This window comes from Anser brachyrhynchus (genome assembly GCF_964034855.1).
Source record: "Anser brachyrhynchus genome assembly, chromosome: 10".
Lineage (NCBI taxonomy): Eukaryota > Metazoa > Chordata > Aves > Anseriformes > Anatidae > Anser > Anser brachyrhynchus.
In genome coordinates, this window is record NC_137705.1 from 2337141 (window position 1) to 2360760 (window position 23620).

The 23620-nt window shown below is 44.3% G+C and overlaps 1 protein-coding gene across 9 annotated transcripts in view; it reads right to left on the reverse strand.

Moving 5' to 3' along the window:
• Positions 1–108: 108 nt before the first annotated feature.
• LOC308200329 (contactin-4) overlaps positions 109–23620 on the reverse strand; it is a 300384-nt gene continuing 276872 nt past the window's right edge. For 8 of the 9 annotated variants that reach the window (XM_080605910.1, XM_080605912.1, XM_080605911.1 and 5 more), the window contains 11 exons: positions 14938–15113; positions 12327–12447; positions 10252–10410; positions 9395–9544; positions 8794–8864; positions 6760–6994; positions 6115–6230; positions 5102–5288; positions 4486–4598; positions 2999–3167; positions 109–1875 (listed from right to left, as the gene is read on the reverse strand). In XM_080605910.1, coding sequence (XP_080462036.1) covers positions 1775–1875; positions 2999–3167; positions 4486–4598; positions 5102–5288; positions 6115–6230; positions 6760–6994; positions 8794–8864; positions 9395–9544; positions 10252–10410; positions 12327–12447; positions 14938–15113 — 1598 coding nt within the window. In that variant the 3' untranslated portion in view covers positions 109–1774. The remainder of the gene's footprint in view (positions 1876–2998; positions 3168–4485; positions 4599–5101; positions 5289–6114; positions 6231–6759; positions 6995–8793; positions 8865–9394; positions 9545–10251; positions 10411–12326; positions 12448–14937; positions 15114–23620) is intronic. The other variant, XM_080605918.1, reaches the window with a different exon arrangement.

Below are 23620 nucleotides of genomic sequence, written 5' to 3' on the forward strand. Positions count from 1 at the left end.
ATGCACAAAGACAGCGGGAGAAGCGATGTCTTACCCGCTGTCTCACCCTTACGAAACTTATCACCAGGTGCAACGAAGCATGGAGGACAAACGCTCCTTGCAGACAGGTATCTTTACAAATGACAGAATATTTATTACCAATACCTTTAAAAAAAGATTACATCTGCTAGATCACTGATAAATATCATTTACACTGGGGAGAGAACTACAGAAGCTTTTTTTTGTTGTTCCATTTTTTTGTTTTTGTGTTTTTTTTGTTTGTTTTTATTTTTTTTTACATAGAAGTAACCATATCAAACTAAGAAAGGAACACAGCTTGAAATACTGACAATATTTCTCTGGTCAACACCCCTGACTTTTACACAAGTGGAATCCTGATTATGTGTTACTGAATAAATATATTTAGAAGGTCTAAAAGTTAACTGTATTATTTTGTAAGCAAAAAAGACAAGTTACAGGCAAATTTAAGCTATCAGGAAAAAATAATAATAAACCACTGCAGCGCATTTAAACTTGAAAATTTTATAGAAAATTCCATTGCCTTGTACTAGCATTATCCCATCTGAGTGAACTTACAAAATTACCCCGTAGTAACAAACAGTCCTTCTCTTAAGAAGAATGATTTTGCTGTGGATATCCTCATTTTCCGGCGTGCCTCTGTGACGCCTCCAGGTCTCTCCGAAGAGCTCCTGCAGAACCGCGGCCACCCTGCAGGCCGGGGGGAGCCCCGTGCGGCCAGGTCCCGGCCGGGGTCTGAACGTTTTCTGTGGTGGACTTGGGAAAAATGATGAGTTATGGGAAAGCGCACGTGGGGAGTGAGTGCGTGTTCAGCCGGCGAGCCCGGTGTCAGAGCCGCTGTACCCTGACGTCCTCGGTGCGAAACGCGGAGCAGCGACGTGGGCTGAGCAGGGCTCGCGCCGGGGCCCCTCGGTTCCTGGCTCCTTCTGCTGCTACCTGCCCCTCGGTGTCACCAGAGGCAGAGGTGATGTCTCTGCACTACCTTAGTCCCTACCCAATTTAATGCTAATCATGATAAAGCCAAAGCTATTTCAAGACGGTAAAAATGGAACCTTACTGCATGATGCCAGAATATCAGCTACATGTCCTGTAGTCCGCAAATAACCAAAAGCTGTGTGGTTTTTCAAGATTATAGTGTTCTTTCTGAGCGTTTGGAGTTTGCCTCGGTTAGTCCTCCGAATAAAATGTGAAATCGTGTGTGTTAAAAGCACTTGATTTAACACAAGAATCATCATAACTGCCCTTAAATGCAGCTGCATTATGAACCCGATCTGAAGCAGTTCTGCCTTGCGTAGCCTTGTAAAACTGTACAGGAAAGTTGCAGCCAATTTACTAAGAACAACTTTGACCTCTCGGTCATAAAGGAAAAAATTCAAACAATATTTTCATGATAATGTTGTCCATAGCATTTTATAGCAGAGGAAAAATTAATATCTACATCATATGTTAACTTTAAAAAATTCTATAAAACACTAAATATATAATAAAAAATATGCATATAAGGACATATGTAAACTGCTTTGGTAACATCATATTACAGATGTTTTCAGTGCATTGCAGAGTTTCCAAGGAAACTTCAGACAAAGCTATATTTGCTTTGAGGAAGTACTGTATAATGCCATTCCTAAAGAAGCATAAACATTTTCCAGTAGTAAGATGTACTCAAACCACAATATTACTTAGTACTGGGTGTCTTCGAAACAACTAGCTAAATGTTGCTTATATTATAAACAAGAAGTCCTTTATGTAATTTTTGTCATAAACTGGACCGAGCTGTGAGCGAGATCATTATCGTGCTGATGGCTGACAGTGTGCAAGCGTTGGAGGTTGAAGAACCGGATCCTCTCGCATACGCATCTGAGGAAAGGAGAGGGGGGGAAGAAGATGAGCCACCAGCGCCGAGAGCAGCCCTCACGAGCCCAGCCTCTCCCCACCGGGTAGCTCCGTGCCCTCCGCTGGTGGTGGCAGCAGAGGGTCCGACCCCTGCCTGGAGGCCTGTGCCTCTCCAGCTGAACGCCTGCTTTTCATTCAATTCCCACGGCTCTGGTGCTGAGGCTACTCTCACATTATATTACTTCATGGCCTCTTATTCTTTTATTTTTTTCTTTACATTTATTTTTCCAGCTATACTATATTCAAGCTGTTCTTATGGCACCAGCCCGGCCCGATCCATGTCCTGAAGGAGCTACACGGATGTTCCAGCGTGGAGCCAAACAGGAACTGGCATGTGCTCCTGCTCTCCTTCGTTCTCCTGTGTCTGCCCATGAAATCCTTCTGTGTGGTTTATATGGCTACAGCACACAGCCTGGTGGAGATAATTCTGATCTCACCCAGAGTTTTTACATTGCTATAATTTTAATGCCATATTCCTGCATTGCAGAGGCTTCTGATTTAATGCAGCTTATAAACTGCGGTGTTATTAATGGAAGATGGGACACGGAGATTTTGCAAAAGCAATGTTGAGTAATAAAATACTCTCTTTTCTGTTTGTTCTTCTACACAACCTCATTTCCCTAAATAAATATTTATGCATCCAACACACAATGGAATATTGCTATACAGTAGCCTTATAAATTTAAAAGCCTCTGAACACTGCATTTTATATTTTGTTATAGTGAATTGCAGTGAAACAATATATTCAGTATATACGAGCATGGAAGTAGGAGAGCGGAAAGTGTCTAGAAATCTTAAATACAAATATAACCACTTGTGGTGCTGTTTCTCATGGCTTAATCTTTGCTCGGGATGAAACCAGGAATTTGGGCTTCAATGTCATCTGATCCTGCATTTTAGCTCCCCGAGAGGCCAGTGCTCAAGCCAATGCCTGCCCTGGCTCAGCCCTGCTGGTAGCTGCAGCTGCTCCCTAGGGTGATGCAAAGCTAAATTAAAACCTACTAAAACTGCTACTAATGAGGAGCTAACCCATCACGAAGCAAAGGGGCCGGGGCACTGGCTGACGCACCCCACTCCCCGGCCTTACTTGAGATCTTTGGGATTCGGATTTGCTCGCTGCTGCTGCCGTCGCCCCCGTCACTGAAGGGCTTTATCTCTATGATGTAGTCCTCGTCAAAGGGCAGGGAGAGCTCCACCGAGGTCTTGTTGGTTTCGATCACAGAGGCGCTGCTCTGCCTGTTCCACCTGTACAGAACCTGCAGCGAGCGGGAGAGAGACGAGGAGGCAGAAACAGCAGAAAGGTTCATTGCTGTAGGAGCGTCCAGATTTACCACCGCTCTTCTCATGTCTCGAGAGCCCCCGATCATACTCATCAATGCCCAGACACACAGTCTGGTCACAGAGGTGATATTCTGACCCCCACGGTCCCTTCTGGCTTCCCAGAATAAATTGCTTTTTTGATTCACCTTCTAAGATCTGGAAGTCGTATTAATTAACATCATAAATTGTGACACAACATAGAAGTTTTCCAGGAAAAAAAAATAAAACGATGAGCAATGTTTTGCTGGGAGCCAGGAAGGAATAAGACTCTGTTATTCTAACAATAAGTTTAAAAGGTTTTTTAGAAACCTGCTAGAAGGATTTTGCTTTTTCAAGTCTGATGAGAATCTCTCTCACCAGTTTCAAGTGACTTCTTAATTTGCATTTCAAACCTAAAAAAATGTAGTGAAGAGATGGTCCAAACTACTGAGACTCATCTGAGGTTTTTGACTGAAAACCCTGAGGAATTACTTATTTCTGATAATCCAATAGAGTGCACCAAAGATACTTAAAAGTGAGGGCAGAAGTGACAGCTGGCACAGGCTACCAAGGCTGATGCCGCCAGAATTTCAGATTGTGAACAAAACATGAAGCATGCCCAGGTTCTTTGTCGTTTCCAGCTCTGGTGGAAAACGTTTGCACAGTCCAGCCCTCAAGGCAATGGCTGGCAATTGCTCACTGATGTCTTCTTTGGGCCAAATTAAACCCTTGTGTAAGGTGATAGAGCTGAATTCTTCCCAAGGTTTCTCTCTGGCTAAATTAAAACCTATTAAAACTGCTACTAATGAGGATTCTCTTTCTTTTCTTTTGGCTTTGCTCTCTGAAGAAAATGGAGCTATTAGAAAAGCATTTTATTTATCTGCAATTAAGGAGCCAACTATAGCCTCTGGAAGGTTTCCACCCAAGGCAGGAGAGCAGTCCTGCAGGTGGGCTACGAGCCTCCTGGGCTGAGCTGCAGAGGAGGCAGGGGCTGGGGAGGGGGAGCCGCAGGTCTGCGGGCTGACGCCTTCATGGGCGCAGCCAGGGGGTTGCTGTTTCTGGGGGAATGTTCCTGTTTCAACCCGTAAAAGCAGGCAAGTACCACGAAAAAACACCTAATCTAGTTTTATTATAAACCCTGAACTTGACACAGGATTCATGGAAATGTCCTTTATACCCCAGTACAAGAATCTGGAGGCAGCTAAAGCTAAATGAGGATTCATTGCAGGTCCTGAGGGAGGCCGTGCAGTGGCGTCATGCTGACACAATACTCACTTTGTAGCCTCTCACTTCTGACTCGTTATCCAGCGCTTTTACTTGGTCCCAGTTCAGGATGATCTTGGAGTCTGACGAATTCCATATGATGTTCCCAGGGGGCTGACTTGGCGCTACAGCGAAATATAGAAAGGATTATTTTACTAAGGAACACTGTTTCCAGTTTGATTCCTCCCAGTAGCAACGTAGCTTCCACCACCCCAGCTGAGCATGCAGAGTCCTACCCCTCCGGCAAGCTAATGAGCGGTTTCACTGATCTGTGTCCTCAAGGTCACAGGAGGTGTGACACAACACACTCCTCTAAATGAAAAAAAGGATTTACTCAGTTGCTCAACATGCCTGAGACCAGAAGAAAAAAGCCCTCTTGAAGGATGAGATAAATATTTAATTTTCCTGCACAGCTATGATTTCAGTTTTGCATGCTCTGCTTACTTAACACGAGGAAGAACCTTACAAAAAAAAAAAAAAGAAAAAAAAGGCTGGTAAGCCTTGTGCACAAAGCAGCAGCAAAGAAACATCTCCCAGCTCCTTCAGACTTGAGAAAACCTGAAAGCCAAAGGAGAGCGCTGTTAAAAACCCTCCCAGGCAAGAGCACCGTGTGGTCAGGAGCACTCACGTGGCTTCTTTGTAGTGACGTTGACTGTGGCGCTGGAGGGCCCGGTGCCAGCAGTGTTGTAGGCCTTGACTGCCAAGTGATAGAGCGCGTTGCCTCGCAAGTTGGTGACTTTTGTGGATGTTTGGTTACCAACCGTCCTGATCTTTTTTGCGTTCTCTTCCTTTTCGTCATGTCTCCAACACCTGACCTGGAAAACAGAGCAGGTACTTCAACCCCCCAGCCATGGGCTGGCAGCACCCCGGCAGTTCCTAGCGCTAACTCTGGCACTTCTGTCCAAAATGTTGGTACCCACAGAGCCCAATCCCACATGTTGTTCCTTGCTGGACACCAGCACAGCTGCATTGCTCTCTTCCCAGGGGCTCAGCTGCTGGCTGGCCACAGAAGCACATTTTCCTGCCTACCTTGCTATCACTAAGCCTTTCAGGGCCATAGTTTTTTGTAGCCATTACTGGCAGTAAATGAAACACTGCATCTAGTGTGAAGTTTATCTGAACGGTTAATGCGAGCCTAATTACTGCTGAATGGAGTAAGGCTGCAGACACCATCCTGGAAGTGAAAGCCCATTAGGACAACGCTCCAACTCATCTCGGTAACTCTTGATGTTTTTTATCTTTCTCAGGGGAGACCCCAAGGATTCGATATGCTGACTTCTGTTCATAAACCCAGGGCTGGTACTGCTGACCACTGCTTTGCTCTGAGATGGAGAAAATGACACAAATTATGCACTTCAGTTTCCCGCTGAAGCATGCTGACTTCCGAGCAGCCTCTCCGTGCCACCAGCGCACACAGGCTTCCCCCAGCAAGCTCTGATCTGCATTTTCCGACAGATTAGACACAGATAGATGCACAGCCTTTTACCCTGGGAGAGAAGTCTCTGTGCGCTGAGGAAACAACGGGAAGCCAGCACGCAGCAGGACCCGCCTGCCCTGCATTGCCACGGCACATTGCCGCAGCACGTCCCCGTGTCTGCTCAGTGCCTGGTGCTGAAACGATGCCACGGTTCGCTTCCATACCTCATACCCCTGTATTCTTCCTTTATGCTGATTCTCTCGAGGGGGAGCCCAAGAAATTTCAACATCTGAGGCAGAAAGACTTCTGGCGAAAACAGTGGTTGGGGCTCTGGTTGGCTCTGGGTAGACGAGTTAAAATAAAGTCAGTTTTCAATTTTATGTTCAATTAGTCACAAAATTCAAGGGATTTTCGTCACTGCATGCAAAAAGAGGCATGCTACAAAAACAAACTTTCCCATTTCAAAACCAAGTCCTGTCAGGCCTGTGCCAGACGGCGCTTCCCCTCCGCAGAAGAAATAATAAATGTCATTTCTAAACTCAACCCAGGATACCATGTACAGTAATTAGGACAAGAGGGAACATTTTCTAATCAGTGGACATTAATTCATACTAATTCTCAGCTGAATTCTTTCCAGATTACATATTACTTTTCCATTAATATCAAAAGATTTCATTACGATTAATGTTATTTTAATGACTATCAAAAGAATTAATCGTGGCGCGCCATTTATTATAAATCAGAGCAAGGATCGGAGTCAAAGGATGTGTCGGTGCGGATGCTAAACCCTTTCAGGCCCGGTCAGCACCTCAGGCGGCCAACATGAGGCAGGGGAAGGAGGGGGCGGTGGGGTGGGCTCCTCGCCCTACCTTCCTCCGCCGAGTACACGACCGTCACGGGGCTGAAGGACCCTTCCCCCTTGTTGTTGTACACCCCCACTTTCACTTCGTAGGGGGAGAAGGGCGGCAGGGTCTCGTTGCGAAAGACGTATCTGGAGGCGTCTGGGGAGGCCACGACGGTCTGCATCCAGCTGATGGTGCCGAAGGGGCGGAAGGCCACCACGTAGCCGAAGCCACCTCCATTCTGCAGCTCCTCGGGCACCGTCTGGGGGCAGGCAAACAGCAGGAGAACTCAGCGATTCATGCGTTTATTTCCCTGTTTACATTCCCCTATTGCTTCTTCTCCTTCTAAAATTACTGTCCTAAGTAAGGATTAGGAATGGGAGGCAGCTGGAATTCTGCTTTGCATCTAACCTGAATTTATCCCATCCTGATCTTAGGCACTTCAGTGATGTCTGTGCTAGAGGCCTTGCTGTTCTGTGTGCTCCCTGCAGTCAGAGGAGAAAACATCTCCAGAAGTCACTTTGTCTAGGACTTAATCCATTTCCACAGCTGCCTACCTTCCTTCCCTGACTAGACAGGGAGTCTGGTGTGACAAAGCCAGTAATTTTAGGCCCTGCAGTGACTAAGTGTCTGAAGTTTGTTGGGGTGAACCCAGGACACAACTGCTTTCCCAAGGCACGTGCAGCTGCTCTGACATCTTTGGAGTCACACGTGAAGTCCTGAAGAACATGTCCTGACTGATGACCCCCCACTGCATGGGGCTGGTGGCCCCACGCAGCACCCATGGTATGTGGACCCGTTGTTACGTGGTGACCCAGGCTAGGTCAGCCGAATAGTCGCATCCCAATGTCATGATCTCTTAGAAATCACGACGACAGAGAGTGACTTGTCACAAACGTGAAGGAGAACAACTAGAAGAAACAACCTGTCACCTCCAGGTCACGTGTATGCACACTGTGCCTTCCTTCTTGCAGGCCTGTAGTGCCTGAAAAGGCCTGTCCGAACCCAAAGCTCCAATGGGTGAAAATAATCTGTAATTAGGGGCCACTGTCCCACAGATGGCCATGGTGCTTAAGCACATTGCAGGGGTTACTTTTGGTGACTGCTTCTAGCTCTGTTGTCTGTGGCTCAAAAAATATCAGACTATTAGAAAAATGGTCTCTGGACATTTACAAGAGTAAACTGTTCTATTGGAATACAAATTATATTTCGTGCAAATTATGAGTCAAAGTCACGGCTGATGTTCTTGTGTTTTTGAGACATATTGGAGTATCTGTAGGAGATACAGCGAAACTAATTAGTCCAATGGAGGAGGAAATTTAGCACATTGAGCTGTGTGGTAAGGAAAAAAACCCATTTATAGTTTTTTAATAACCTTAAAAATATCTCTGGTGATTCATTCTGCCAGCCTGGTCAGGAATAGTGCTAAGTGGAAGTGTTAGCATGTCTAGTGAAGTTCATTATTAGGAAAAATATGCCAGCTGCACCGCATCATAACATGAAAATATGAGCAGACAAATGACTAAAGTTCTAGCCCTGGCTGCCTTAAGGAATGTTAAACATTTTTCATCTCTGTATCTCCTCGTGCTGGCTTTCCTTTCATTAGCAGCAATGAAAGCCAGCATGCAATGTGTCTTGCTAACTCTTAACCATTTGCTGCCGTATAACCTGGCACAGGGATGAGGGCTGAAGCTTGAGAGCCAGCTGTGGTTCTCAGCTGGGTGAGGGCATGCCAAGCTCGATCTCTCAAGACTCTGTTTTACCCCTTGGGTGGTTTCTGCCCGTAGGCAGCCCATGCAGGTTTTGCCATACACACTGTGCTGAAGCAGCAATGGGCACCTTGCAGTCCCCTGCTCAGTGCTTCGCTGCTGCTTCATGGCACCATGGCCTGGGATGGGGCATGGGCTTTAGCTCGATTTCAGTAGCTGGGCTATTTTATCACACAGCTGGGACTTTTTACCTCAAACCATTTATAGGAGCTCCGTGGAAAGACACTGGGGTGGAAGGGTGCATCTAGATCACCACTGTATTAATTTTCCTCTCAGTTTGGACTCCACTTACCTCCCATGTAATGACTAGCTCAGACTTGCTCCCGCCACCTCCACTGACATTAGCCGGGGTCACTTCAGGAACTGAAAAAAAAAAAAAAAAGATGTAGCATTGTAGATAGCACTGAAAATGCATGTGATGATTTTGAAACCAAAGAAGCATGTGGAAATGAAACAGCTACAGGACTCTGCTGGCCTTCCCCTGCTGGGTATCAGAAACATTAGCAAATGACTAATTTGCCATGGCAAACAGCACATTAAAATTATGTCAATAATAGTATACGAAAAGTATGTCAATTAACTTGTGTATTCAGTCTCTAATTGTTTAGTTTAAACATTTATCTTCCATAAAAAAGGCTTTTACTTATTTTCATGTTTCACATTCTGTTCCATTACAAGCTAAAGCGGAGCAGAAGAGGCACCTACCATGACTGAGACACGGATCCCTGCAACCACCACCCTGAGCCTACTCCTGGCTGTGACCCCTTTCTGCCAGACCGAAAGATAGGGACAGCATCAAGGAGCATTACAGTTCTCAAGACTTGTCAGACATCCTTTAATGATGATTAGCACTCATGCAATGAGATTTAACTCAGCTGCCCAACACTACTTACGAGCTTCTTCAGTTCTTCTCTTCTCTGAAGGTCTGCTTGGCTCTCCAATCCCAATTAGGTTGGCAGCCACTACTCGAAATTCATACTCGACCCAAGGATTCAGACCCACCACGGTCGCTGTGAATGTCCTACCATCGATGACCTCTGGAACTGGGAGACAGCCATGGGTCAGGAGTGCAGTGAAAACCCACTTAAAGTATTAGAAACAGCTGAGAAAATGTCCTAGCAGATGCCCTTAGAAATGAGGGTTTAACATTAATAGAAAGCAAATACCGATTGACAAACCTTTTTTATTTTTTTAACATTTTATTAATTGCTAAAGTTAGAGAGACTGCTAAAGCAAGAAAGGGACAATTAAAACATTGTGCTTTTAGCACAGAAATTCCTTAAGAAGTTTCTTCTAAATTGACACTTTTTCGAAAACAAGGTGTCAAGACAACAGGTTTACATGTTTTTTATTTTCCTCTTTTTAAACTTCACTGTTCTCTCTGTTTAACGGTTACTGGAACGAAATTAACCTCTGGTGGAATGAGCAATTACATCATGGAATTTTCCCCTCTATCAGGGAGATAATTCTACTTAAAGATAGGCCAGATGACATGGCCTGTCCCCGAGGGATGTCTTTATAGACCGCAATTACTGCTGTATATCTCCCGCGCAGCAACAGAAGATAGGAATTCATTCTGTTTTCCCTTAAACATTCATGAGAAAAATGGATGAGTAATCGCACTGACTGGACCCTAAATCTTTGGGTTGCCTAACTTGAAACTCGTTGAAAAGAGCGCTGTGCTGCAGCCAGGGAAATGACTTTTGGGGCAGAGCTGCTCCCCGGGGTGTGCTCGGGGCTCGGCGCTTACCTGTGCTCACCGCCTGCCACCCCACCGAGAAGGGGGTCCTGGCCTGCACCACGTACATCGTGATGGGGCTGTGGTTGTCTGCTCCAGGTCTCCAGGACAGCTGAGCGGTGGTGTCGGTGATTTCGTCGATGGTCACAGCTTCTGGTGGGCCCGGGGGACCTGTCAGAAAAGTCACAGGAGGAGAGCGCTTGAAGCCAGGCAGAGGCTGGGGGAACGGGGCCCAGGCCTTCCCTCCCAACCCAGGAGAGAGGTGGCTTGGCGTGGAGCTGCAGCTGCAGCTTGGCTGTGCTGGGAGGCTGGTGAACAACAAAAAACCTGCTGTAACAAGCATCGTGCCTGAGTATGGGCAGTGTTTTCTCTTTGACTGCTGAGTACCAAGTAAAGCACTGCAGGACGCCTCCACCAGCGGTACGACCTCTCCTTCATCACACGGCCATTCCTATCAGCAGTGGTACCGAGGTGACGTCTCCCCCCAGAAGCACCACTTCACAGCAAACTTTCATCTTGCAGTTCATTCCTCCATCCTTGGACTAAAATTGTTCTCAAATGATATTAAGACCTGGACATACTTAAATATCTAAAATACCCTGAAATCTTCCAGTATCCCATCTTTAAAATTAAAGTTTCAGCAGGTCTAGCCAGATTTAATTTCTAAGAAATTAAAATTCTAAATGATATTGCTAGGCTGTGGGGAGAGCAATCGTGCAATGCAGCCTCGCTCGGCTGTTAGCTCCTTCGGTCCTTCCCCCCACGTTCCACAAGAGGAGTGAAACCTCATTGTGTGCTTCACAAATTACTCCTCCTGCTCGGCAGATGCTGACATGACCCATCTTCACTTCATGTCTTGGAGTAATGATGGTTACTCCCAACGTTTCCTAATATACGTCTTAACAGGGTGCAGGGAAATATTGTCAGATTAATTCAGAGACATTCACGCAGATGCTATCCCAAAGTCAAGAAAAGGAAAAGAATCTTTGGCATCCTCGTGTAATTATCAGAGCATACAAGAAGGAACTGGTAGCTGCACATTGATGCAAGAAGGTGAGATAACAGGTTTGGGGCTGGGATGGTCTGTCACCAAGGGTACAAATCCCCTAAACGTATGGCACTGCTGAAGACATGTAAGGGGTTAACAGCCTTTCCCTGGGAAAGGCTGCGTCACATTATCTTGACATAACTCCAATGACTATATTCTTAACAAAATTTAAATTTATTATGGATGCTCTATTTATGCAGCAGCTTTTCACCTCCCCTATCCAGTCTCACAGCCCAGCAATATCTCCCAGCTTGCACACTGTTGGTGGCATGATGCAGCACAACTCCAGGTGCAGCCATGGGGCCACTGCCTGGATGCAGACATCCCTACTGATGCTTCGGGAGAGGGACAAGACCGGTATTTGTGCTGTCACCAGCGGCCACTTTCTTGTGAGAATTTAATGTTCCTCCTGTTTGTTTACAGAGCCAACGCTAAGGAAATTACCTAACTGAAGTTCTCACAGCAGGCTGTTTTGAAATGTTTGCACAAAAAACAAAACAAAACAAAAACCCCGACAGATCTGAAATAATGCTGCAGCAAAAATACAAGAACCGGTGTAACGGGGAGCCTGGGCACTCTCGTGCTTCTTACAGGGCCATCGGTCACTGCTGCCCACCACCACGCATGGTCTGACCCTGCTCCACAGTGCAGCCATAAACGTGATGTTAGCAGATGAAAAGAGCCATTCAGAGAGACCAAAGCAAAACGACGGTGTTCCCTACCTATTTCTGCTGCACGATTCACCAAAGAAATGAGCTCAGTTGGTGCAAATTTTGCATTCCGGACATGAACGTGTACTCGTGTTTATCTGCTGCGTGTCTGTTGTACGAGTATGCATATACGAAAGCAGCTTTACATATGCTGCTTGCGAATGTACTGTGAACCACAGCTTGTACTTAGAATTTATTTCTTAGATTAATTACAAGATGCTGGGATCCCAGTGAATGTATCTGAGCACAGAAATTGTCTTACTAGCTGCAGAAGATAGGAAAAAAAAAGAAATTTTCCAACAACAACAACAGTAACAAAATGCAAATACCTCTTACAATCAGGTCTGCAGCAGCCGATAGCTTGTCCACACTTGTTTGCACCATGCAGACGTACTTCCCAGCATGCTTCAGCTGGATGCTTCTGATCATCAAATCACCAGCTGAATCCTGCTGATAAAGTAGGGAAAAGTGGTTACAATTACTTTTTAATGAGCGCTAAACATCATTATCACATGAAGGACACTGTGACTAATGGATTTATTTTATACTGGCTGATGAAAACATTCGTAATGCAAGCCGTGGACTATTAAAATTATGTGAGTTCGCCTTGAAGATAAGAGCGGGAGCGTTTCTAAAATTATGGCTTCTGCAAGGGGCAAGGGAGCCAGGTTTGGGTCCGTTAAGCAGTTTCCCCATTAAAACAACGTGACAGAGCTTATGTGGGGCAGGCTTGCCTCAATTCCTCCTTCACCTCTCTGGATAAGCAATTTATAGCCTCTTCACTGTTCACATGTCTAAGTCCTGTCTACATCTATTTCACAAGTGCAAACCAGCCCAAATTATGAGGCATCTGCAATAGTTTCATGGCCTTGTATTACGGCCAGCATTTTGATTGCCTGGCGTTTTTGTACTAAAGATCATGAGAACAGCACTCTCCGAGGAAATCTCGCACTACCTAACAGCAGTAATTTGTTTTCCGAACACCAAATGCATGTCTGATTAACTGTTGAATAGAACTAATTACGTTTCTGTATGTATAGGAAGCTCAAAACTCTTTCTAAATTTTTCTCTAGACACAAAACATTCAATACATTAGAAGTCTCAGGGTAACCTTGTGATTGTGGCTTTCTGACTAAAGAATATTAATAAAGTTTGTAATTTTGGCTTTGCAGCTCAGTCACTGGGAAGAGCTGTCACTGCTGATGTGCACCCTAGGCATAAATCTTTAAGTGCATCTTTTAATGATTTTTTTAGGTATAAAAGCAAGGCTTGTAAATTGTATTTCCTTTTCCTTTTAGCATCAAATTTCACTCTTGACAAGTGTAAACATAGACTGCCTGTCTGCCCGAAGCCCAGCACGGCACGTGACTTTGTCAAACCTCCCTTAGAGTAACACGCAAAACTCCCTTCTGTCCTCTACCTCTGCTGAAAAATTATTATATTTCTTTCCATCTGTTTCTTGCTATGTTCACTCAATAAAAGTGGAAAAAAATAGTCTGGAAAGATGATGGGAAAAGCAATTTTTAATTGCAACTCAGAAATTAAACTCCCACAAGACCAGTACAACATTGAGCAGGGTAAATCAGATGAAATCTGAGCTGTGAAGAAAAACATGAGGATTACAAAAAAAGTAAACTTTTCACTCATTTTCTACACATAGTCTTTGAATCTTCTGGTCCAGTTTTATCAAAAATTATTCAGAAATTATTTTTATTCAAAAGAATAGCATAACAAGCTGGAGGAAGGTCTGACAGACATGCTACATCCTTATGTGAAAACCCTTTCCAACAGATGGCTTCCTCGGATATCTTGTATGACGCTGACCCTTTCCAATTCCCCAAATTTATTCTGCAGCAATTTCAGGGAAACTCAGACTGCCCACATTAGCCAAGGGGCCATGTCAGTGATGCTGTAGATTGTCACCTGGGGCGTACTCCTCTCTGGGGCTCGGGGCTGGGCACCGGCCAGCCAGCACACTTGCCTTGAGAGGGACTTTCTGGTCCTAAACCTTCCTGGAGAGGCAGAAAATAGCAACTGCCTTCTCCTCTCCCATGGAAGGAAAGCAATTCCTACCTGCACTACAGCTGCTTTCCCATACCTTCCACTTGATCATCTTCTTGAATGATGGGGATGGCTAGGGCTGTAATTAATGGAGAGTCTAAACATCACCTCACACCTGACTCTTCTCCTAGCTATCAGATTTGCATGAACGTCATTTTCTAAACCTTTAAACAAACATTTCATTGGACATTGCAAAAGTTTGCATTGTCAGTTGGTGCAGACTGGGTTTCCTGTAAACAAACAAGGAACCTGAAGATACCAGAATGACATCACCCAAAAACTTGCACAGATAATGTTGAGGAGAAACATCATTTCCAAAGGTCAGTGGCGTTTGTAACTTTATGCAGATCATTTTGCATGGAGGAAAAACACTTATTGCAAGCATGTGGTCACAAGAGAAGGACACAGACATATAAATATGTCAACAAAGACTGCCTGCACAAATTTGAGGGTGTCTTCTAATTTTTCCCAATTTCTGAATAAATAAAAAGTTCTACAGCTGTTACTTTTTTTGTTTGTTTGTTTGTTTGTTTGTTACAGACACAGAAAAGCTGGTATGGACTTCCATGTGGAGGTCCATAAAAAAGTCTTCCAGTCTTTTGCAATAAGAAAATGCCTTACAGGTCTTCTGATGTACAGCTCACCACAATGGTAACACATCATTCATGCCAGCAGATTTAAGGCATGTCATTAAGCAATTATAACAATTCTACATCAACTATCACAACGTAGCGTACTGTCAATGTTTATTTTCTCAGTCTATGAGCCATAAGATGTCTCCTAGTGTTAACTCAACTCTATGTTATTTTCAGCTATTACTGTGACTGTCAATAGAAAAGGGGAACACTTTGGGGGGATTGCTTTAGTATTAATACTTACCCCTCCAACTCTTTCAAAGTGGTCCCCATCTTTTTCAAAGTCTATCAGGTGTCCATTGAATGACCAGGTAAACATGATATCTAGCGAGTGATCATGAGATACCTGACAAGGCAAGACAATACTTTCTCCAACGGTGACGTCCATGCTGAAAGGTGACACCATAACCCGTGTTGGATCTACAAATGAAGACAACAGAGAAAAAAAAAGTTAGTCCTGTCTTCCTGAGAAAGGGAGGCCCATGTGGAGCTGAAAATGATCCTACACAATCTACCACAATAGTAGCTCTTGACATTTTTCAAAAAACTGAACTATCACATCTTTGATTTTATCCTGATACCTTTCTCTTTTTGTTGGATGGAAAAATTATCAAGAAGTCTTCCAGAATCCTCTTCTAGCTGCAATCCAGATGAACAAGGAGAAAAGAAAAAGATGGAAAAGAATGCAACAGATTCCTCATTCACAGCTGGAGTTCACGTGGATCCTTTACCACTAGTTTAATTGCCCATATTTCACTTTAGTCATGCAGTACGAACAAAATGGTGGCACAGAAAGATGAGCCATGACACATTATGCCAACTTCAGCTCCTCATCTGTGCCTATGAATTCCCTCTGCCTCTAAAGTTAACATTTGTCTTTCATTTCTGTTGACAAAAATGCTGTATTTTTTTTTCTACAGGGCCACAGAGGAAATGAAAAGGAGAAAAAATATTGCTTAACAATGAGACCAAAAGTCTGAAAATCATATACAGATAGATATTTTTACTTATTCCAAAAATCTATTCCACACAGCTGTCATGGTAAAATACTACGGGCATTATTCATTCTCTAGAATATGAAACCAAAATCTTAACTACTTCATCCAGGGACTACTGTCCAACTGCTTAACTCTGCTAAAACAGTAAGGGTATTGCAAAAAATATATGTCCTGGGCAAAACTATTTGCTGAAATTTGGGGGACATGAAGCTGTTCCTGGGTTTTGAGAAACCTTATCAAAAGTCTCCAGGGGGCAGTGAGAAAGGTTTGATCGCTGACTTGAACAGGCTTCAGATCAAGTCCTCAAAGACATGGCAGTGTTACCTTGGGCAAATTTAATTAATCTCTATTTTGGTTTCTTTGGTTTCACTTTCTAACAAAACAGAGTAACTCTTATCATAATCACAGTAGCTGTTATGAGGCTTCAGTAATTAATACAAGTAAAACATTCCAGACTCTCAGGTGAAAAGCAGTACAAGTGCAAGTTACTAAAACAATATTTAATTATTACTTTGTTTTTATGTAACTGATGTGTCAGGATTTTACAGTCATTTGGAATTGCTCATGCTGAAACACAGGAGGACGTGGAGCATCCAGAGCCTGGGATGCTGCAGAAATTCCCCACCTGCAGTGGCACAGAATCACTCACAAAATTCCTTACAGCTTCTGGAGTTTGGTTTCTGTCCTGCTCCAAGTCCATATGAAATGTTTATGAAGGACGTGATTCTGAGATGCAATGAGAGCCTCCTACAAAGCTCCGAGGTTTTTCTGCAAACTGCCCTCACCTGCCATTCACCTTCCGCAAGAGGTGAGAATTGCATACCATAAACCCGATTCTTCCTGATGAAATACATGGAGTTTATAAAAACACAAAGAATGAAACATGGATGTTTGCTAAAGACCTATTTTCCAAAGCAGCTTAGCACAGCTCTTGTGGAAGTTGTAGGAGCTGCAAGTGCCCGGTGCCTTTGAAAATCAGTCCCCCAGGTTTCAATCCAATCATGTCAAGAAGCATTGCAATCTTACAGCTGGACATACCGGGTTATAGGAGCGGCCGAGATGGCGCGATGACAAACGATACGCAGGCAGGGCTCTGACCCAAGTCACGCTCAGCATCAGCAGGAGCCCCCTGTAATGCACTTTACAAATCACCCCAAGGAGAATGCTTACCAATCTCTTCTCAAGGACTAGAAAAGCTGAAAAACAAAACCACCTCCTCCCCCCCGAATAACCCTAGCAGAGCAGCTAATGGAAAATGTTATTCAGAAGCCAATTGAGGGCAGCCAAGTGTAGGCACACCTTGGTGATACGCAGCCAAGTGGTAATCAAAATTATTAGATTTGCATTTTCAAAATCTGTAACATCAGGCACCTTTTAAATTATGGTGAGTGCTTTAGTGATACCAAAATTGTGTTGGTTAGCATCCAAGTCAAAAATAAAAAAAATATGTATTTTTTCTACTAACTACTCATTTATTTATTGTCCACCTGCAAGGCACAAGAGGCCATCTGTGGAGACAAACACAATGCGAGAACTGAGCTCACCGCTCTGTTACTACCCCAAGCGCAGATTATTTTCTTTAGATGTCTTCACTCAGTATGGGCACTGTTACCAAGGACAGCTTATTTAAAGAAAAATTGTGATTTTGGTGATACTCACCTTTGGAGCACTCTGGTGCATTCTGAGATACTTGATATATAAAAATAAGTCTGAAACTGTCAGTTGCAAATAAAGGGTAAGAATTGCTATCAGTAATGTCACCCTGAGCAGCTGTTGTCTGCAGGTTTGTGAGCCCCGCGGAGGGACGCAGCACTGGGCACCTCCTAGCAAACGTCCCAGGGAGCACGACTGCTCCTGGTCAGTGCTGTGACGGTACCTCTGGCATTGCTGAGTTTCCACAGGAGAGACAAGGGAATGCTGAATGCCAAAGGGAGCGCTCTCAGGGGATGGAAAGCCCTCCATCGTCAGGAGGCAGAATAATCTGGTTTTTGGTCTCTCTCGGTTTTGCTGATCAGAGGCCGTGTGCCCGGCTGTAGGTGTCACTGAAGGCTCAGGAAGCAGCGAGGCTCCCTCTTCGCCTTCCTTTCACGTCGGCATTTTCACCACTGCGGTTTTTGTGCTTGCCACATGAAGGAAACGCGTGGTTTTCATTTTACATGCGTTTTTCCTCACCTGCTGAGCAGGCTGGGGGCTCAGCCTGCAGCTTGTGCGAGCTGGTGGGGCAGACCCTCAGCGGAGCAGAGTCACGCCAGGGCAGCTCGGCTGGCCCCCAGGCCCCCTCAGGGGCAGCAAGGTCATCTTGGCTTTTCTTACCTGCTGTCATCCTGAGTGACATCCCTTAGTGTTACTGCTGCTGTGCACACTTGGAGAATTTGCCATATTTCTGATTTAATGCATTTAGCTTATATGAGCAGAGATCTTCACAAAGCTTTCCTGCTAGCTTTCAGTCTGGAAGAAGAAACGGACCTGAGCAGCATTTCCTACCTTCAGCTGCTGCTCTCGTGTCCCTCGCACCCCGTTAAAAGGCAGCCGTGCTGAGCTGCCGGCGCTGCGCGTCCCACCTGGGCACACCGCGCTGTGTTCCCCAGCCGCAGGCTGCACCATCGTGGTACGGGCTGAGGGCAGCGATTATCCGAGCTGAAGAGAAGCCTTCCCACCCCGGCTTGCTATTGATTGGGCGTCCATTAGGGGGGATTACTTGTTTAGGATAAACAGCTTTGCAGGGCTGCGCTTGCTTGCTGTAGCTCACGCGGTGCTGTGCTGCGTCGCATTGATCAGGAGGACGTGACGCAGCGGGACACCAGCTACAGAGGCACGGCATAAATGGCATAAAGTGAAGCAGAGGCTGACACTCGGGGATAATGCTTGTTGGTTTTTATTTTTAAAGTCCGTCCAGGGCATGCAAATGTATCATGAGCGATCCAAGAGGACCAGGGCACGGCGAGAAGCGGCACCGTGTGCGTAGTGCCAGCCAGCAAGGTTCCAGCCGAGCAGAGGGTTTCCCACCTACGGGAAGGCAGCTCTGTTTGCACTGCTTGGCTGCTTGGCATCCCCCTTCCAAATACGCTCATTTCCAATTTGGCTCGGCTGTGGCGGCTGTTTGCTCACCTCTGCAGGGAATGGATTCGGCGATATTAATAGGCACAGTGCCTTTCATTTGCGGATATCAAAGTGCTTAGCAAACAACGAGGTCTGCTTCGCCAGCCCGGGAGGGAGGAGGCGCACACAGTGTTTTATCACAGCAAAAGATTGAACAGGAGACACAGCTCCTGTCGTTGGCCTCAAGTCAGTGGACTTGAGCATCTCCAAGACTAATCCAAAGAAGAAATAATGACAGTATTTCCAATGCTGGTTTCTGAAACTTGTGTACCTACTGCCTAAATGCTTATTTAGACATCTGTCCTGGCACAGAGGAGGTCAAAACAGACAGAGCAGAAGGGAACACTCAGGTTTTGGACATACTTTTCCATGGTAAAAGAAAATGGAAGGAATCAGAACTCACCCCCAGACTTAACAGTGCCTATAGAGGCAAAGTATGTAGCAAATATTTGTGCCTTTGGGAGGGAAACTGTGGAAATGGACACAAGTCAGAAAGCAAAAACTGCAGCAGCTGCTTATGGACAGAAGAAACATAGCCTGGCTCTTTAAATGGAAAAAAGCAGTGTTTGCTTTCACTGAGGGATATGTTCGTTTCCTTCAGGTAGATGAGAAACACTGGTGTCCCACGTACTGCGCTCAGAGGGCACGGCTGAGCTGAGCAGCGCACACGCGTAATGCCCAGAGAGGCTGCTGCAGGTGCAGCACAGAGCACGGTTGCAGGAGGGACACGAGGCTGCCACACGCAGCACGGCCATCTCAGCACACGAGGCTCCGACTCCCTGCATCATGCGCTGGGACAGCAGCATGCCAGGGCATCTGTTAGCTGCTTAATGAAAACCGGCGCGGCTGACAAGGTAATTTCAGGTTCAGGCATGAATGCTCAAGTGCAAGAGTTTATGTGCAATTACCAGATGCTTCAAACAAGCAGCTAAGACAAAGGGAGGCAATGCCAAGCACAAGGGGCTGCATCCAACGCTACAGAAAACGGACAGTGCTGCTTTTCCTGGGGCTGAATTTCCATCTACGTTGCTGATATTCTTTATGTGGACCTAGGCAGACAAGCACTACTTGCAAGTGTGATTAACCATCTAATTACCTGCTTGTCTGAGGCAGCAATTAGTGTTACAATGTTAAAGATTCACCTCCATTTTGTACTTAATCTGCATAATTTCACATACAAGATTTTAAAACCTTTTTTTTTTTTTTTAAGATAAATAATAACGCTAATTTTTTCTCTTTATGGAAAACCAGAGGGGTTACTGTTTTCATTTTTGTGTTGTTGTTGTTGTTATAAGAGGGAGTTAATAAATGCATTACAGATCAATGCCCTCTATTTGCAATGACATTTTACATTATTATATTGATTTCAAGGCAAATCATGTCTGGAGATAATAAAAATCAATCTTGGAGGTAGAATCATCTGTTTTCTATGAGCAACTGAAGAATCAAAGTCCAATATATAAGTGCTTAAATGTGCTCCAGTGTTTCTTTCTCTCCTGTTTGTGACCGAAACATTTATCCAAGACCACGAAGCCCAAAGCATCCGAGACCCGATGTCTAGCTCAGCTTCAGGATCTCTCAGTGCTCTGGACACCATCAGACACAGTGAAAAACACTAAAAACAGGAAAATATAACCCAGAGCTAAAGAAATTAATAACTGGTGACTAACTAAACACGTCGTATGAATTAGCACAGCAAACTACAGCTATCTTCATAGATTGTTTAAGCACTTTAAGGGGCATGGCCAAAATTAATCTGAGAAAGACATGGGGAAAGCCAAAGATAAGTGGTAAAACACGGACTGCTTTACACTGTCGCAGACTTGAGCCGTGATGAGCCACAAACATGCTTGCAGGAATAGTGCACAGCTCCTCCTCATATCAACATAACTCTTTGGTTCTATACCATCAGCTGCTACACGTGTGCTCCTGCAGGACACGTTTGTAAGTGGTTTATAACTGGTTTATAAGGCGCATGTCTCAACAGGCACTGTTGCAGCACTTACAGCATCCTCGTGTTTGTGGTATGGTAGTTCAGCCTAATAAACCGTAATCTTATTAAAAGGGAAAGGGACACCATCAGCTTAGAAAGGGGACTTTAGGCTTAGGACTAAAGTCATTTTTTGATTTTAGAAATATATGTGGTTAGCGGTCTAGATCTTTCCATGTAATCAGGCAGCACTGATCTTTGGCACCGCAGGCAGTGACACGTGGCCACATATTTTACAGGGATTAAGGGGTGGAACATTTGACCTTTCCTGGAAGAGTGGAGACTCTTATTCAGCAATACGCTCAGTTTAGCTGGGCATTTAAGACGTGCTAAAATTGCTTTCCTGAAAGAGAATCCTTATCTTGCTACTTACTTGGCTTAAATCTTGCCATATCAGAACTACGGCAGGGTAGGGGGCATACAGTTATTTTCAGGTATGTGCTTCAGCACGTCGCTTGAGCCCCTTTCTCTAAGGAATGCCTCTTTGTTTTGGAGTGGGCCAGGTTTTTTTAAGTGAGAATTTTAAATGCTGCTCCTCGTGACTGCCCTCCTCAGTAACCTGCCCATCCAATTGCTTCAGCCTCACCTGTGAGAATAGCAGCCTCCTTCTCAGCTTCATTCAGAGCTGAACTGCAGTTGAGGTACAAGTTATTAACATATTTCTTAAACTGACATTGAAAAATAGCTTCCCACAGATTGAAAACTGTCTAAGTCTCCCTCCCAGGAATTAATGCCTCCCACCTCCCAGACAGGGACCCGGCAGTCAATCAGCGGATTGCATTTCTGCATACTCAAATACACATCCTTTGTGTGGCTGAATAATAAATGAAGGTTAATTTAAATCTGAAAACACATTAGGAATGGAATTGTATCAAAGGATACTGGGGAGGGATGTGCCGTTATAACAAATTCAAAGACAAAATATATGAAAATATATCCACTCCAGTGAGAGTACAACGAGTGTTACTTAAATAACAAGAGGGCACAATACTTCATTTTAACCTCCATTTTACCCAGTGCAATGCAATCTTATCAAATCAAGCTCTCCCCATACAATTGTGACAAAGAAAATCATACGTAATGGGGTCTGCAAATGACAGACAAATCTGTCACTCATAGAAATTCATACTTGCTCTTTATAGCAGCATGCAACAGTGCCTGATTACGCTACAAAACCCAAACATACCTTCTCTCCCTTTGCATTTCAGACTCAAATAAAAGCCACTCCACTTCAGAGGTGCCTTAAAAGAAATTGGTATATTTGACAAACGATTGAACCATTTGTGACACACTTTATAGATAACCCAGTGAATCTGAGGTGTCACCTTTTGTGGGCTATTGATTGAAACTAGCTGATATCCATCTTTTCAAGTATGGAATAATCTACTGCCATTACAAAAATGATGGCCATCTTACAGAGAAGGTTAATCAGATACAGGAGAAATCATATCTAATCTTTGATAAATTGCAAGTCACTCAAGGATCAATCACCATTCTCCTTGTAACACAAGCCACAGGTAATTGTGCAAATGCAGCACCGTGCAGTCTGTTGTGCAGCCCATGTACATGGGCTGGGGCCAGAAGATTTTTCTCCATTTGAGCAGCTTAGCCTGCTGGGATTGTTGATTTATGGGGCTTTTAAATACATTAAGAATGGTAATGACCACAAATAGAAAATTTCAGAAAGAAATGGAGCAGCAATAATATGATAGGCAGGCATTCAAACTGAGACATTATAAAGTGACTGGCATGGTCTTTGCACTGTTATGGTAGAATATGTTTTTAGATTTTTCCTAACTGCGTTCTATGTCTGTTATCTACACCCTCCTCCTCAGGACCAAGATGTTAGGAATAAGCTGACATGCAAGAATAAATCCCAAGTCAAGAGTCATTAGGAGCTGATGTCTCTTGAGCTGTCAAACCTACAGAATGGCATGAAAATCACTAGCTGAAATTTCCAGCTTCCCAGTGAATGATTCACAGCTTAACCACCCTTAATGCCATCCAGATCAAGCCTTGCATTTGTCATGAATGTCTTGGGATAAGCAAGTCTGGGTGTACAGGTGATTTATCAAGTGGCCCCAGACACACTGAGCTTCTCAAGCAGCTGATGTGAACACAGTGAGTCACCAGTCCTACCAGTAAGGAGGACTGGGCGGGAGCACCTACCGATATCTCTGAAATCAGGAAAGTTTTTACTATTACATTAAGATCCTGGGCAAATTTTAGGGTATTCTAATTTATTTCCCATGCGTTTTAACTTTGTTAAAACAAACATTTAAACTAACTGCTACATCAATATATTTACCCAGAGTTAGTAAAACTCCCATACAAGCTGTAATACAGGTACCTACACAAATACCATTTCATACAGCAATGCAATTTGTAGGAAGTCACCACCTCTTATTTCTCAAACATAATATAGTTAGTTCTCAGTGATACTCTCCTTTTACAGGCTGAACATGCTAGACAGCCATACACACACACACACAGAGGATGTCACAGTCTCATTCTAGCATATATCTACACACAATCTATTTTGTTTCTTTATTATATGTGTGTGTGCATGTGGAACTGTATATGTTCAAGGATGTCACTAACTTAAGTCAAGCACTACATTCTTCATGTTGGGATTTTGGCTATCCTATGCTGCAGTAAAAAACTCCCCAACTCCCCTTAAGCTGTAACATAAAATCAGCTGAAGGGAAGCACCTCCTTTTTATTTCATTTGGTTTTCTATTTGGTTTAGGGATTTTTGGCCTCGATTTTCCCCTGAGAACCTCAACATGCTGCAGACTACAAAAGCATTGAATATAAGATTCATTGTGGTAACAGGCTAA